Source organism: Haliaeetus leucocephalus, unplaced genomic scaffold, assembly GCF_000737465.1.
Source record: "Haliaeetus leucocephalus isolate CR32 unplaced genomic scaffold, Haliaeetus_leucocephalus-4.0 Scaffold451, whole genome shotgun sequence".
Lineage (NCBI taxonomy): Eukaryota > Metazoa > Chordata > Aves > Accipitriformes > Accipitridae > Haliaeetus > Haliaeetus leucocephalus.
This window is the reverse complement of record NW_010972887.1, coordinates 1,408,961-1,425,951: the sequence shown is the minus strand read 5'-3', so window position 1 is coordinate 1,425,951 and position 16,991 is coordinate 1,408,961. Positions and strand designations below refer to the sequence as shown.

Below are 16,991 nucleotides of genomic sequence, written 5' to 3'. Positions count from 1 at the left end.
AGAACATGTAATCAGGGTGTTCCCTCATTTAGAGAGAAATACTCTGTTCAAATCCCGTAGGTTCCAGGAAGTTTTGTTTCTCATCACGGCTGACCCAGGCAGTGAGGTGACAGAAGGTGAGATGCGATGTCACCAGATCCCGTAGACCAAGGAGGGCAGTGCTGTGGTTTTCAGGAGAAACTGCTTCAGAACCACTGAGCTAATTTAACAGTCCCTTTGACTTTGGAGCTTAAGAAATGAGGTCTGGCTGCAAGTGGTGAATCTCCTGCTAAAGTTAATACCTTAAGCTGAGCTCCTGATTACCTGTCCTCACTTTGAGAGGCCATGAAACTTTTGTTTAAGGGCAAGAAAATTTTCGTCCCTTCCCATACGCATATTCCAGTTTGTTGAATTGCAGTTGTATTGATTCAATTCCCATTGTCGCTTCAGTGCTAATGATCTTCTAACCCTAAATTATTATATGATATAAGTAATAATAACAATAAAAGAGTTGCCACAGTCCAGATCTGGCTGCAGTCGAAGGGCCAGGGAAGTGAAACTTCCTCTGTCCACTCACAGCATTTTCATATGGGGAAAGACATGAAAAGGATTGGCAACCATAAAACTACTACCTCTAGTTAAAAAAAAGCACTCTGAATGTAGTTGCTGGTTTTGCAGTTCCCACAAAACCCAAAAGATTTTTTGGTAATTGTTCCCAAAACAATCAGGATGTTAACAGTGGGCACTGATTTACAACCATTGCAACCAATTTTAAGCTGAAGTAGCTCCCTACACAAATTGAGGTACCCTAATTTAGTGCAGGAATAATTTAATAGTGAGTTATGCCTTGCAATTATTTATGTCAGCTGGAATGCTTACTGATTGTGTTAGTGAAATGAATGATTCTGCGCTTTTTGAAGTATTTTCTTTCAGTTGATGGACCACTGCTGAAAAACACAATAAAATCTCCTGCTGCTTCCTAAACCTTCATTAATTTAAGTGATAGTATAAAATCTGAAAGAGATCCTTGCCATCAAAATTAGCATCTTAACTCTCTTAAACAGCATTAAAATTTTCCTTTAAATGTCAGAAGGCACAAAGAAGTGGAATGAGAAAGCAATGTGTAAATCCCCAAGGAAAAAAAAATCTTGAAAATGTTGTTCAGATGTTATGGTTTCACTCTAGATTTTTCAGATTCATTCCCTCTAGATTTTTCAGAGTCATTCTTCCTCCCCAGCAGATTGAAAATAAAAGTAGAATCAAATGAATGAATACTGGTATCTTAAAATCTTTTTGCATCTTGAAGCAGAAGGCTAGCACTAGCTCAATTTGTGGAATTTCCTTTGTGAGCTTTAAGGGGCATCTTTGCCAAATTTTTGAGTCCTTGATAAAGATACTATTGCTGTTTAATTGAAATAATATTCATGTTTAAAATTCTGTTTTGCTGCTGTATAGGAAGACAGAGTAAAACTATTTAAACCTGGAAAAAACTTAGTTTCATCTTAATTTTAGCTATTCAGTTATAATGTCTATGCTATAAAAATTAGAAAAATTATATAGTTGTCAGCCAAGTATACTCTAAATCTTGCATTCTGACTCTGGGTTTGAGTAGCAGTCAGTCATCACAGTGGTCATCAATCCATATATATCTATATATCTATATATCCAGGTATGAAGAACAAGCTTTGAACAGGCCTTTCTAGAGTGGAAATCTTTGGAGTTTGTAATGGTTGGGAGGTTTTTTTAATAAAAGTAGTAGCTACTTTTAGTGGTCACGTGTTTTTCAGTATCTTTCTAATCAATTCATTATGGGGTTGTTAGTAAATAGGTAATGGGACTCAGAATTAAATGGCATGGGACACTATCATATATAGTTCTATGGATCTTTCAAGGCAGAAGCATTCTGGAAATACGTATTGTACAAGTCATAACCAGCTGCTGTTATGGGAGAGATTCAGTCCTACGCAGAGAAACCACACAAATGGGTAGGGAATGAGGTTTCTGTTATTTATAACCGTAAAAAGTAACATTCAGATTCTCAACTCTCCCCAAATTGTGTGTGGCGCAGGACCTCTGAAGACAGAAAACTGTTTCCCTGATTTTAAGGGCATCTGGGAACTTGATGTAAGAGTAAATTCAATGTTCCACCTTCATTTACTGCTTGCAGTGATTCTATAAAGGTGCTTGCTAGTATTTCCCAAGTTTTGTTCAGGTTATTCTGATATAAAGATAGCAATAACATTTGTAAATTTACTCCTGAAAGTTTTATTCTGTGGAAAAATTTACCATCTACTGTGCATTGCTAATGCCACAAAAAGACTGACAGTCTTCCTTTAAACATATGGTTATATTCTGTGCAATTCCTATTTCCCCCTTCATATTTCTATTCCATGTGTACAATTACATTATGTTTTCTTCAGTGGCAAACGTGATTTGCTACTGCAGGGTTTTTTCCTCATTAGTCCTAGAAAGCCAATATAAGCCATGTAAGATGAAATATGTGTGCGTTCGTACACTGCCAGCTCCTGAAGTTCAGTTGGAAAGCTAATACTCGCCTCCTGCTGCATATCTTGAAGAAGCAATATGGTGTGCAAGCGGTCAGTTCAAACCACTGTAACTTAGGACACCTGAAGAATCCTTGTAACTGGTGATATTTAGATATAAGATATTAATATGATATTAAGAAATTATGGGGGCTGATTTTTCAAAACCTATGCTTGAATTTAGACCTGTCAGGCAGAAAAATTTCATTTCTTTTCCAAAGTGGAAATCGCTAAGACAGAGACAAAATGAGATAACACATAAAAGAAGTTGCAGTTGAGTTATTTAGAGTAGAGCTGTGCTTCCATACATGAAGAAAAGATTTTTCTACTAGTACTGTGTATTAGCTCTTGAAAGTCTCTGCGTGGGGGTTATCCACTGCTTGCTTTTCCCATTCCCAGCCATAGTGAGCAAGCTGCATTGGCTCTGCACTGCTCCCAGCCACTGCTGACCAGGTAGTTTTAAAATGCACTGTAAGAAATTAAGTCAGTCCTTTTTCTTACTTTTTCCAATAGTATTTAAATGTCTGAAAAAATGCTAGATGTCACATTCTCATTTCATATATATCTGCTTTTAAAGAGACCGAAATAAACAGTCAGACCCTTCTGACTTTGTATGACAGATTTAAATAATTTTCATTGTTTTTAATTAATCTTTTGTAATGGAACTGAAAACACTTAAGAAATTGAGTTTGTGTAAATTCAAATAATGTGCTTACAAGCCTCACCAATGTTTTTATTATCCACATGTTTCCAAATAAAAAAAATAATTTGGATATTTATGTACTTCTAGTTTGAAATCACCTTTTGAATCTAGAAGGGCTAGTTTTATACTTCTGGCAGGCAGTTTATCTGAGCCTTGCTTTGGAATAGAAAGCGTATTTGATTCTAACTAGAAATGGGAAAGATGGGGCGTGTGCAATTTTCTATTAAGAAAACTGGGGTTTACTTTCAGCTTTTCTTAGATATGCTGTGTCTAGTAGCTTCTTTCACGCTTCTGCCCCTCCACTCTTCTGTAACTTGGCAATAACAATACCTATCTCACAAGGTTAATGTAAAGGATTAATTCACTATCATACCTTATAGCAAACGGCTGTAATCTATTCAGCCAAAGCCTACAGGATAAAAATATATTCAGACTTTACTTTATTGAAGCTTTCCCACACAATGCCAAGGTATTATTGATTATTCCCTTCCCCGTTCAGTGGGAAGAAATGCAAATTTTGCACGTGGGCCAGGAGAAGCCCCTGGGTCAGCAGGGGCTGGGACGCGGCTGCCTGCCCAGCCACCCTGCCAAGGGGTTTGTGGTTGGGGCTGAACAGGAGACGACAGCGCGCACTTGTTGTCACCACAGCTGGACCAAGGGCCCACGGCTGTGATGAAATGGGGAGCAGGGCCTGTTAGCCTGGCTAGGATGGTGGCCACCAGCACCCATGGGAAGGGGAGCTAGAAAAGCTCCTTCCAACCAAATCCCTGTGGCTTAGTCTCAGAAGAAAACTGCAGTACATCCATCAATGTATGCATAAAGTCATGCAAAGTATACCAAAATACTAGCAAACTGTAATTACCTTAGCTACCTTGCAGGTCATGTCTCTATTTGTGGTGTTTTCCATGTGTGTTTCTGAGAATGACATTTTCTATTAGTATCTGTAAATTGTCATACGCTTTTCAATGTACAACAATATAAATAATTGAAGAATATAGTAAATATTCTAGAGCATTGTGCATGGGGCAAGTTTCTGTTGTTTACATTCTTGGATAACAACCTGCCAGCAAACTAGTAGAGCATAATAGGTTGGCTCTCTTTAGCTGAACCCTGTTGTATTTATTATCCTAATCCAAATCTATTAAAACCATCAACAAAAGTAAGGTTCCTTTTTCCATTGCTATAAATGTTGAATGTCTTCCAGCTATTCTTATAAACAGATTTCTCTCATAATCAGCTCATTGGCTTAAAGTTAGAACAGATTTCTTCCTTATAGTGAATAGTATGAAGTTACGAAGTTTGACTCTTTTTCTTGAACAGTTTCTTATTTTTAAGTTTAATACTGTGGGTTATTTTTCCGTCATGTTAGTCTGTCTATTTCAAATCTAAGTATCTAATGTTCAAATTTAATTACGATTGTAAGTATGCTTCCAGTGTAATGCAGTGCAAATCCCTTTCCTTTGTTCAGCTTATTGTCTCTGTTGACTTTGCTAAGCACTTACAATCACAGCCAGCAAGATACACATACATATCTTTCCAGTCACAAGCATCCCAAAACTTACAAGTGAAACAAGACGTGCTGGACATTCTTGAGTGATGATAAATGTATTAGCAAAATGTTAAAGTACCTCCACGGAACTGTGTATCAGTTGAGATAATCAAAATAAAAGAAAACATTCTGTAAGAAAGAAACATAAAAAAAAATTGGGTCTTCAAGCTTGGCAAAGAATGATAAACACCTCTGATATTTAACATGTTTTTTATCAGCAGTGAAAAATGAATCCAGATTTCATAAAGTTCCAAGTCTTTGGAAAAAAGTTAATTGCCATATGCTCAGGAAAGTCATTTGCTTTCTTAACACCTACAGTTGGAAGTTTTTTCTCACTGAATATCCTCCATCCCTCTTAGACCCCAAGACCTGACCTTTCTCGGTGTGCAGCACCTCCTTGGCACACGTGAGATGTTCCAGCTCCTGCTGTTGAGCTGACATATACATGTCATGTTCCTGGTTCGCAGGCCTAAGGGAAAGCTGTACCCTCTTTATAGGGATTACCTTATATAATTGCCTTTGGCCAATTTGAAGCCAAGCAACAGATTGAAATACCGAATGTGGAATCAGAAGTAGCTCTCTGTCTGGTCAAGGAGCTTGAAGCTCTTGTTTCTGTGCATTGCCTGGTTCAATCCAGCTTAGAATAAAGTGAGTCACGTACAAGCTCCTTCAATATTGACTGATCATGGGATGCTGTGGAAGAGAGACTGCCTTCTCAATGTTTTCCATATTTTCTGTCTGCTTTTATACAGAGTAAACAAGAAAGCTAACTCTTGGGAATTCTGAAAGGAAAAAATCCCGAGGCAGATGAGGGGAAAGAGACTCTAAAAAGTCTGAGATGAAAACTTGATTAGACCATGAAATGGGGACTGGCTAAAAAAACAAAAAGGCAAGTTGATAAGGCAGGAATTGAATGAGGTTTTCTTGACAACTGGGGATTTCAGTGGGAACCCTGAGCGCTGGTGAGATGGTGGGGATAGAGGAGATGGGTATCAACAAATGGGTTTTATGGTTCCCATAATCATCTTGCAGTGCCCCTACTGTGAGAAAAGGGATCCATAAAGAGAAACCTGGAACTGGCTACACAAAGTGTAGGAAAAAGAAAGTTAGGAGCGGGGTGAGGAGACGCAGCTTGAATAAAAGAGAGAAAAGTCCGCTCTTATTAGGCCAATTGAATGCTCAAAGTAGATTCTGTCTCTGCCACCCAGCCCCTGTGGGATGCAGTGAGTTTAAATTAACATTGCACAGGTGATCAGTAATTGTGTTTGTTACTCTTTGGACATGCAGTAAATTAATCCACTGTCTGATTTAAGAAATGTTCCTGAACAAGGATGAAAGTTGTGCTCTGAACATGCAAAGTGCTGTAGAGCACCTAATTAAATGGGTATCAAATTGAGGATCTAAAATGAGTGTAAATTTTTAATTAATATCTTGCTTCAGTCCTTTGTCCAGAAAGCAATCATTGTCTTTCCTCTTTAAAGTGATGTTGTGAGGAAACTTAATGTATGTACAGGTGCAGAGGGTCTAGTAATCCCAATACATTTGTGTATTTGGGTCTGGAGGGAAAGAGAGAGTGCTTATTTTCATTACTAGAACAATAGATTAGTTGCAAAAAAAGCCTGATAAGTTTGGAGACACAAACTGATAGCAGCTTTCTCAGAACTAAAACAGTTTTTGCCCTGCAGGCTTCTTTGGTTTTATTCAACTGTATCAGCAAATCTAATAAAACATACAATTTTCTTCTACAAACTTTGACTTGGTTATATCTGTTGACCTGCAACAATGCTAGTACTCTGTATGTGTGTATGTGCACTGTATATGTGAAACAATAGATTAACTGCAAAACTGTGAATTAGAAAGGAACATTACCTGGAGACAGTATTTAATTTCAGAACAGTGTGTCTTTCTACATATATATATGTATATATGCTATATTACACTTCTGATAAACAAGTCATAATGTAGTGAAATTTTTAAATGATCTTTTGCTTTCACTTCAATGGTCAAGGAGTTTATGTCAGTGATGGAAGATGATGTTATGGTTTGATTTGGACTATTAATTACTATATCAGCTGGATTCTGACTGATTAAATCTCCTGTTGCCATCCCTCACTGAAGACTTTTTCAAATGGAACAGCTCAGGCTCTATTTTGTAGAATTTAGTTCTGGGGTAATTGAGGCTTTGTTGTCAGTGGATACTGTCTTACCTTGGTGTCTAAGTACCAGCAGAGGGAAGCAGTCCCTACATACATGTTTTCAACATATCATTTTGTATATCTTCAGGCTTCTGTATGCACAGTTGCAGTGGTTTTGGATGGCCTTCTGAAGGCACGACTGCAGAGGGAGAAACTTTCAACTCTTGTTTCTTGAGTTCTGCTGTGGGGAACCAGTTATCTGCAATTTGGTGTTGCACTCTTTGGCTTGTTTGTTGGATCATTGCTTTGTTGGCTGTGTCACCTGGGCTTGTGTTAGATCTTGTGTTACCTTTGGCATACATTTTTGCTCCTCAGTAAGTTAAAAAGCTTTTTAAACTGAAAACCATGTTATCATACAATCGTTTCAGTTGGAAAAGACCTTTAAGATTATCAAGTCCAACCGTCAACGCTACCAAGTCCACCACTAAACCATGTCCCCAAGTGCCACATCTACACGTCTTTTAAACACCTCCAAGGATGGTGACTCAACCACTTCCCTGGGCAGCCTGTTCCAATGCTTGATAACCCTTTCAATGAAGAAGTTTTTCCTAATATCCAATCTAAATCTCCCTTGCCTCAACTTGAGGCCACTTCCTCTTGTCCTATCACTAGTTACTCAATAGAAGAGACCAGTACCTACTTCACTACAAACTCCTTTCAGGTAGCTGTAGAGAGCGATCAGGTCTCCCCTCAGCCTCCTCTTCTCTAGACTAAACGGCCCCAGTTCCTTCAGCCGCTCCCCATAAGACTTGTGCTCCAGGCCCCTCACCAACCTGGTTGCCCTTCTCTGGACACGCTCCAGCACCTCAATGTCTTTCCTGTAGTGAGGGGCCCAAAACCGAACACAGGACTCGAGGTGCAGCCTCACCAGTGCCGAGTACAGGGGAACAACCACCTCCCTGCTCCTGCTGGCCACACTATTTCTGATACAGGCCAGGATGCCATTGGCCTTCTTGGCCACCTGGGCACACTGCTGGCTCATATTCAGCCGGCTGTCGACCAGCACCCCCAGGTCTTTCTCTGCCGGGCAGCTTTCCAGCCACTCTTCCCCAAGCCTGTAGTGCTGTATGGGGTTGTTGTGACCCAAGTGCGGGACCCGGCACTTGGCCTTGTTGAACTTCATACGATTGGCCTCAGCCCACCGATCCAGCCTGTCCAGATCCCTCTGTAGAGCCTCCCTACCCTCAAGCAGATCAATAAAATATGCCTGAAGTCACTGTTTCTAGTCATCATTCTGGTGTCCACATGTGAAAATACCTGTCTTACTAAAAGTCAAACATAAAACCCAAAAGAAAGTTGTGCATATTGGGTTGTTCAGCTGTATTTTTCAAATATAGCACCAGACTGAGGCTGGGTGAAGCTGCAGTGAATTGCTGTCTCCTGCATCTCCTGTGTGCAGCATCAGAGTTGTACACAACTTTGCTGTTGGCGCTGCTTAGCATCTTTGGTCTAGTAAGAAGTCTTTTGAATGTATAATTAAATATGTGTTGTCAAAGAGTAATGAGAAGTCCATCAGTATTAGATTAAAAGCTTAATTATATGCAAGCTAAGCCCCTTGTTTTAAAGGGGAGATGAGTTTCCAGACAAGTTTGCTCCACTGTTGCCATAACTCAGCTGGAATGTGAAAGCTGCCAGCTGCCACCAGAAGAGAAGAGAAGCAAATAGCCTGGCTGGGATGACAAGCTGCAACAGGTCTTCCTCTGTAACATCCTCAGTCTGACAGCCTAGCAGGATTTTGGGAGGAGGGAGGCAGATACTCCATACCATGAGTCTGTGCCTAGGAAGCCTCTCTTGCTCAGCCAGGGTCAGTGCCGGACAGACAATTTGACCAACATTATGAGCTACTTGTTTAAAATGGAAGCTGGCACACACTGATACTGAATGTGACTTCCCTTTTATGCAGAAGTCCCATTATAAAGTACTTGTTATTTTATAACAAGTGACATTTTAAAGTGGTCTCTCCTGCACTGTAACATTACAGACTTACAGATCTTTTTGTTGTTGTTGTTTGGCAGTAGGGCTGGATTATTTTGCCAAAATGCGTGTCTTCTGAAGGTATTTGGTAGAGGAAGATACTGGCTTCTGTTGGAATTTAGTGTTTGTTTTTAAGCTGGCTGGCAAGTACATGGTTCACGTGTATTCTCAAACATACGTTTCACAAGGATATGTTTCGCAGTTGGTAAAGTTTATGTATTACAAATGGCTGAGAAGGAGGTGCTAATGGAGTACGGATTTCCCAGGGGAACAGCACACTAGGACTGAGCCTTCCCACTTGTAGGGACACAGATGCTGGGCATTTGGGGTTATTTTCTCCATCCCTCAGTACTGATGCTGTCATGCAGTACAAATCCAGCATTTGACGAACTATATATATATTTTTTTTTTTAAAGTCTAATCTGAAATAGGAATGATCTGAACATCATTGTGTTTTCAAATGTTTACTTAGGGAATATTACATCACCATGGTGAAATGGGTAAGCAACACCAAGGCTGTGGTGAGATGGTTAAACAGACCTCAGAATATCTCCATCCTTACGGTTTGTGAAACCACAACTGGGGCTTGCAGCAGGGTAAGTTGGATTTCTTCCTAAGCTCTCTTTTCAAGGTTTCTTCCTGCATTTTGTTTTCACATTCAGAAAAAGATTTTTGTAAATCAGTTTGCAGATGCAGTAGTTACAAGCTGAAGATAATTAGTCAACAGGGAGGAAATGGATGTGAGAAAATTCCAAATCTGGTGAAATTATTTCATGCAATTAGCAACTTTGAGTGACATTTTCAGAATTACTAAGCTTTGTTCATTCATTAACTTCAGTGGAAACTGCAGTTGCTGAACATCGTGTACTTTGGATATAGCTTGCGCAGTGACAAGCTTGTCTTCCGTCAGATATTTTCAGCTGTCTGGTTTTTCCTCTCTCCCCCTGCAGAGTTTCATTTCAGATCTTTCTGTCTCTCACAGCTTACATATGTTTAAGGAAAAGGTGTAACATTCTGGTAATTCCTGCAAATTCAATAGCAGAATTAAATAACTTTACAAAAAAATAAAATTGAAAGGCAACAGGGATATTTCATTTTGAGTGTAAGCCAGGCTGAAATACATTTTTCTTTTTGAATCCAGCCACATCCCATCCCTTGACCCAGACTTTGACTTCTGACACTCCTGCATTACATCTCTTCATTTTCACAGTCAATCTTGCATCTTGAATGCAGTTGGCCACTTTCCCAATTCTGAGTCACACTCTCTTCCCAGAACCGGCTAAAAGTATAAATATTTTCTATACATGCTAATATCAGTACCAACAGATGCTCCAAAGTAGAGGGTATAATTTGGCAGTGTAAATGGTTATGAGTGATTAATGTGGGTCTAAGTTTGGCCTCTGAGTCAAAAGGCTCCCATCAGTGTCTGCAACTGAAGTCAGTCATGTCAAAGTGTTAGGGATTATTTCCAAGCTCGTCTGCTTCTTTTGCTACATAGTGCAGGTTGCTCTTCCTGGCTCAGAAACTGCAAATAAGTCCCCGAACTATGGATTAAGATTGTGAACATGGAGATTTGTTGATTGGATTGCTTTTCACCTGGTTCCTGCAAACCTTGTGCCCTTTTATTAAGAAAGTCCATCATGAACCACTGTGAGCAGTTGCTTCTGAAGGGAAACCCTTATGTGCTCCAAGGTCAGTTGGACTTGTCTGAAGCAGGTATCCAGGGAGCTGTAATCCAGAACATAATATAACAGAGAGAGACTGAGAAGTCCCACTCAGAAGATTTAAAGTGCAGCAAAGGCTCTTTTTAGACGGAAGGATAGCAATGCAGTGTCACCATCGTGAGCGCAGCTCAGACCGGGCTCATGCTTGTAACCCTGGATGGTTCCTATGCTGCGTCTGCTGGGATAGGTGATGCTTTTGAATTCAGTAATGGATGAAGAAAGGCCTTATTGTGAGAATTTAACTTAGTATCACGCCATTTGATTTCAACTGTAAACTTTTTTTTTTTTTTTTTTAGCATTTTGCACATGTTCTCAATTCCAAAAAGTGCTGTATAAAACCAGCTGCTGTAGTAGCTACAGATTTCTCATTTTTCAGGCCATATATGTACAGATGTTTCTATAGCTAATAAATTTTCATGACTTCAGCGTGACTGTGACAATTTACAGCAGTTGATGTATATTCTATATTTTTTCCCAACAATATGTGCATGGTATTTGGAGGGTTTTTTTAGATGGCATGATGTGAAATATGAGTGTGACCAATAAACCACAATCATTTGCATTTATTTTTTCTCTTCACTAATGCCACACTACAACCCATTAAAGCAAGGGATTGTGATTTGAAAAGGTCTCACAATTTGAGCTCGATGCTGGCTGTTTGCCCAGTTTTGATGAAGGACCTAAAATATCCAGTTTTCAGATGATGCCTAGAGGTAAAAAACAAATAGAACTGCCTATGTAAAGCTTCTTGATAGCTAATCAGAAAGAACTGAAAAAGGCAATCTTAGGTCCCCTGTGGTGTTCTACCAAAAACTCTGAATAAAGCAGCTGACTTTGTAATTAAATTATCGTTTGTTTCAATGTAAGTGGCAATGAAGAGATGTGAAGATTGTAACACAGTAGAAAAAAAACCCCATGAAATAGCTAGAGACCTTTTGCTGAATGTGGGAAATATTTTTGATCTATAGCTATTCTATAAAAGCAATTTTTTCTTTTTCAGAAATACGAAATGCAGTCAGACCTGTGGCTTCCTAAACAGGTATAGTATAAATGCTGTCTCTGGGCATATAACGCGTAATTGCTTAGTTGTCATTTTTATTTAATTATATGGTTTTTATAAGCTATTAAAATCCATTCCTTTTAAAATTGAATACTTTTTAGGATCCTAAATTAATTTAACAGCTGAGGATTATAGCAGTGTCTGTGGAAACATGCAAAAGGCACCTTGTTTTTGTGGTAGTGGGAATCCTGTCACTTAGCATCACGCAGAGGACATTTTGCAATCTGGCTGACTGGGCCAGTGGTGGAAAGAGATACGTACTTCCAGCGAGCAATTCAGCCCTTCTAACTGAGACGTGTGTCTGGGTTTTGGTGGCAATATTCCCTTCAGGTTTTGATCTCTCTGCATTCAGTTAAGTAAGCACTTACACGACCAGCTGATTAACTCCCTATCTCTTGGACGGTTAAAGATGCATCAGATGAATCCCATTCCAAGCATGTCCTATATACTGTGCTGATTTTTTTCTGATTAAAAAATAACCTCACCAAATTAAACCCAAAGGAGTTCAAAGATCTGAGGTCATACGGACTATAATTGGAATGCATAAGAATAATATTTCTAAATTCATACCCAGAACAATATGTTGAACTAATATGTCAGCAGGTGATTCCATTTTCATAGCTTCAGAAGAGCTGTCCAATAAATGGATGAAACACATTCTATTTAAAATACATTTCAGGCTTCATTTTGCAATGTGCAAATGAGAAATCATTTTTAAAAAAACTATGCTTTTATAGCAAGCTGTTTAATATTTCTGTGTAAAGTTAGACATGAAGAGATGGTATCACATCAGGCTACAATTTCTGTTAAGAACATGATTCAAAATATCACTTCAATGTACTTATTTTTTCCGTACAACTTTATCAAAATCAGTGCGTGTTAAGCATGTACTTGGTAATGTTTCATTGAGCCCAGGCCATGGAAACATTTGTTCTCCTCATCACTAGTAGGACTTATCTCTGTCATTAATTGTATGTCTGTAAAGGAACATATCCCAGAAAGTCCTGCTGCATTAGGGATGAGACTACCAGACCTTTCATTGGGAGGGAGAGTTTTGCAAGGGCTGTAACCTGTGCTTTAGGACAAGGTTGCACAATGGTAACTACTGGTGTGAACTACATTTAGCTTTAGCCACCACATTTTTGTTAATCTTAGCAGAATATATTTAAAATCTAAGCTTTTTTCTCCAATTGTCTTATGAGCACAGCAACTACCAAAACAAAACCACGGAGACAAAAAACCTAAGCTGTTTTGTTAAGAAGTTTAATGGAAAGGGTGACAAACTAACACAATCTTATATTTATAGAACGAAGAACCAGTTTTCTCCAAGGATGGCAGTAAGTTCTTCATGACTGTCCCAGTGAAGCAGGGAGGCCGGGGTGAATTTCACCACATAGCCATGTTTATTGTTCAGGTAAGGTTTTGGTTCAGGCTATTCTTAATATCCTGGTGGTCGTCTAGGACTTTTACTGAATACACATGACCCAAGCAGAGGCTTTCGCTTCAAAAGAACCAGAACACTTGTGTTGTGGTCATTTGTCCTGTCCAGGTTGTCACTCGGTGTGGAGGGACATATTTATAACTTCTTCCAGAAAAAGTGGAATTCTCTCTCTTTTCTTAGACCTCTCCTGTGGTGGCATGTAAAGTCTGTAAATGAAAAGTACTCCCAAAATACTCTCTTTGGAAGATTTCATGTTTTCTTTGTACTTCTATAGACAAGCAGAGATGTTTTCTTGTTAAACGCGTCTATCAATAATAATGTTTTATAGCCACAGAAATTCGAGAGACCTGCAGGAACACTGATTTTACCCCCTTTATATACACTATATATGCATAAGTATAATTTTAAATGTCAATTCAGAATATTCAGAATCTGGTCTTACAATAGTAAAGGGAGGCAATACCCAAAACTTAAAATTTTGTGAAAATTAGGACTCTTTTATTACCCTTTGCAACATTTTCCAGTGGCTTCCATTTCCCAGGGTCATTACTTTTTCCCAAGAAGAATCTGAAAGAAGATAAATTTGCACTGTGACTTTGAAGGTCACCAGTATGAAGTTGTGATGAACTAATAAAGTAAATTATGCCCTGGAACGGAACACTCCAAGGCATCTATTTAAATCAGCAAAGCGTTAATCCAGGTACTTTACCAGAGCCATATGACATAGGAGGGATTATCCAGGTACCCAAAACATCAAAATAGCAGACTTGGCACCAGGCAACTCTGTTATCTCCCTTTATGACAGTGTTCTGGTATGAACTCTATTAAGTCTTAAATATGTTCACAGGGTACTGCGGACAGAACAAGAGCAAAAGAACTTTAATGAAAATTTAACCTGAAGAAGCAAGAACAAGATACTCATTCCCTAGAGTAAATATATCAAGAAAGAATCAGAGAAGAAAAAAGGGATCAAAGTCATGTCAAATTCTGTCTTCTAAAGAAAACACTTAGATGACAATCTGGTAAAGGTGTATTAATAGAGTAACCACACAAAAATTCACACCAGAGCAAAACCGTTTAATCAATCAAATCTTATTTTGGTTTCTTTCCCAATATGAATAAGTATCTTTAAAATACGTGAAATGATAATGATGTAGATCTGGAAATTAACTTGCAACATTCCCAAGGATGTTACGATCAAATTTGCCTTAAACCTGTAGGCTCTGATATTTCTCACTGCTAAAGAACCCAGGAAACTTGATCCTAATTCAAGAAAATATTTAAGCAAAAGATAAAGACCTCTCCTATTCCATAAGATTATTAAATATATACCTACTTTAAATACATTTTTTAATCCTACCAGAATAATGTTTAAAGTCAAGCTTATGCTTAAGAGTTTGGTATTGTATCCCTTTTAGGCAGAATTAGAGCCCTCAGTACTGCACAGCTCCAAAAATCAAAAATGACCACTGTCACCATGACTAAACAAGTCTGAATGGTATCATCAATGACAAATTTGGCTTTAAGTATATAGCTGCTCCTGAGAGGAAGAGGAAATGTGATATCCTATGTATCAACCATTATTCATCAATAAGCAACATTCTGTGTGGTAATGGGGCTGATACAGAGCAATAAAGGACAGGAAATGTGTTTATATGATGTGTTTTACACACTGCATTAATCTGATTGTCCATTATTTCTAAAGCAAACATGGAGGCATAAAAATTATATTAACCGTTGCACATAAAGTCTTTTGTCACATCAGATGTTTGTCACACCTTGTGAGAACCACAGCGGCATAACAGGTGCCCCGCAGAATTTAAAGCAGTCAGCAGGTCGCCGGTACCCAGATGATGGCATTTTTTTCATGATGGAGCTCGGTTAATGTTGGAATTTGGCATTCAGATTCTCATTACTTCTCTATACTACTCCATGTAGATATCAGCTCATTAATAGAAATCAGCCTTCAAGTGCAGGAAAGTTAAAACAGAGAACCAACATGAACATACAGTGACAAAGCAGCAAATTTTAATGGCTCGATTTAGATTAATTTGATCATTGAGGCTTATTTGTCAGTCTTGCAACAAGTGCTGACAAATGATGGTTGGTCTTGGGCTGCATTTCCTTGACTATACTTTAGAAAAGCACGTGTCAATGATATCATCAAAGCAGGTTAGCAGAAGCATCTAATTAAATCTTCTTGCAAGGGGAGGTTACTGTTTAAAAGTTTACTGTCTATCATATATTATTTACTGTCTCAATGGCTAGATGTGTGTTTTATTGTTTTCAAATGCTTTTAGTAACTTATGAAATATTTAAAAGACACTAATCTCAAAATGGGATTGAATCATGTGTTATGTATCTAGAGATTTCTTACTTAGGGTTTTGCAACTCTAGAAAATCTCTTTTGTCCAACCACAAAATAAGAATTATAAAGTAACTTTAATGGATCAAGGCAAGAACTTCCTGCAAGCTTCATAAATTATGTATTATTGCTGTAACCTTGAAGAATAGCCATGTTTATTAACGCTTGGCTGGGCTTTTTATTGCTGTTTCTTGTTAGATTCTGTGATCTCAGTATTTAAATCTCTCTTTCAATAGTTGCAGCTTCTCTTTCTCTAGAGGAGAAATAGTCACTTATTATAAATCCTTAATTCGTATTTTAATAATTCCTGGAGACAGCACTGAATATCAGAACCTGCCTGAACAAGGGAACCCTCATCATAAACATATATACAGCACCTCGCACAACGTCCTGATTTCAGCTGGTACTTGCAACACTTGTCATAGAGTTACTACATCATTCTTTCCTTGTGGATCTGTTAGAAAACGGATCAGTTCTAAGGGACTTGTTTCTGCCTTGCCATTTCAAGACATGTCTCCTAGGTGTCCTTGAGCATTTTCTGCTTTCTAGTTACTGCTGCTGTTGCTGTAGAGCTCAGAGTTTACAAGGTACGGTTCAAAAATACAGGGATTAAAAAAAAAACCTCTTTGCCTTTATGATTTTTTGTAGGCCACAACCACTGAGGCCACTGTGATTAGGTATGGGCTGGTGCTCCGGATTCACAGGGCGCGAGGCCAGAAAGCGCCGTTAAATCCTCCCTCTGACCTCCTTTGTAACTCCAGCTACTCAGTTTCACCCACTAAAGCTGAAATACAAGCTGAAGTATCACTTTTCTTTACAACATTTGTCCTGAATTTGAAAACTAGGGTTTTTTATGTCCAGGCCAGGGATCATAGCCCTAGTACAGAAAAAACTCTTCAAGTATGTTCATGGTTGAAGTTTTAATCTTCAGAAGCCTAAGCAAGAATTTTTACCTTTTGCACTAGGAAGCAGTCTCAGATGAGCTTCTCACTCTTCAGGTTTCAATTTCTTTAACCTGTGTCTGATGAGGAGTCTGCTGCAGCTTCCAGCCAAAGAGTTTGGTTTTGCGTGAAGGTAGATACGCAGTGCATCCTGATGTTTCCTAATCCAGTCCCTGGTGCATTGGCTGCCAAAACTGCCATCACTTTCTTTGAGAGAGATTTTGAATTTCCCCTTGCAGCAGTTATTTTTCTAGGCTCGCACTAGGATTGAAACAATTTATGAGAGAGAGAGAGCAAGGGGTGCTCCCCAACTTGTAAGCATTTGGTTCAGTTGCCAAAATTTGGAGCTACTCTTAGTCTGTCCTTATAGACGCTGGACAAAGAAAGACTTCTCCAGAGTGCCTGATGGAGCAGGGGCTTTACATCGGTTTAGGTCCTATGGACTTCTGTGTCTCAGTTTGCACAGTGCATTCGTCGTAGAGGTTTGCCTCCTTCCTCTGATGAGGGTGGTGTTGAT

The 16,991-nt window shown here is 38.8% G+C and overlaps 1 protein-coding gene across 1 annotated transcript in view; it reads left to right on the top strand.

The window, feature by feature from the left end:
• Nucleotides 1–16,991, top strand: part of DPP10 (dipeptidyl-peptidase 10 (non-functional)) — a 239,021-nt gene that overhangs the window by 190,954 nt on the left and 31,076 nt on the right. The window contains exons 10-12 of the mRNA XM_010575126.1: nucleotides 9,416–9,539; nucleotides 11,668–11,706; nucleotides 13,034–13,141. Of these exons, the coding sequence (XP_010573428.1) occupies nucleotides 9,416–9,539; nucleotides 11,668–11,706; nucleotides 13,034–13,141 (271 nt within the window). The remainder of the gene's footprint in view (nucleotides 1–9,415; nucleotides 9,540–11,667; nucleotides 11,707–13,033; nucleotides 13,142–16,991) is intronic.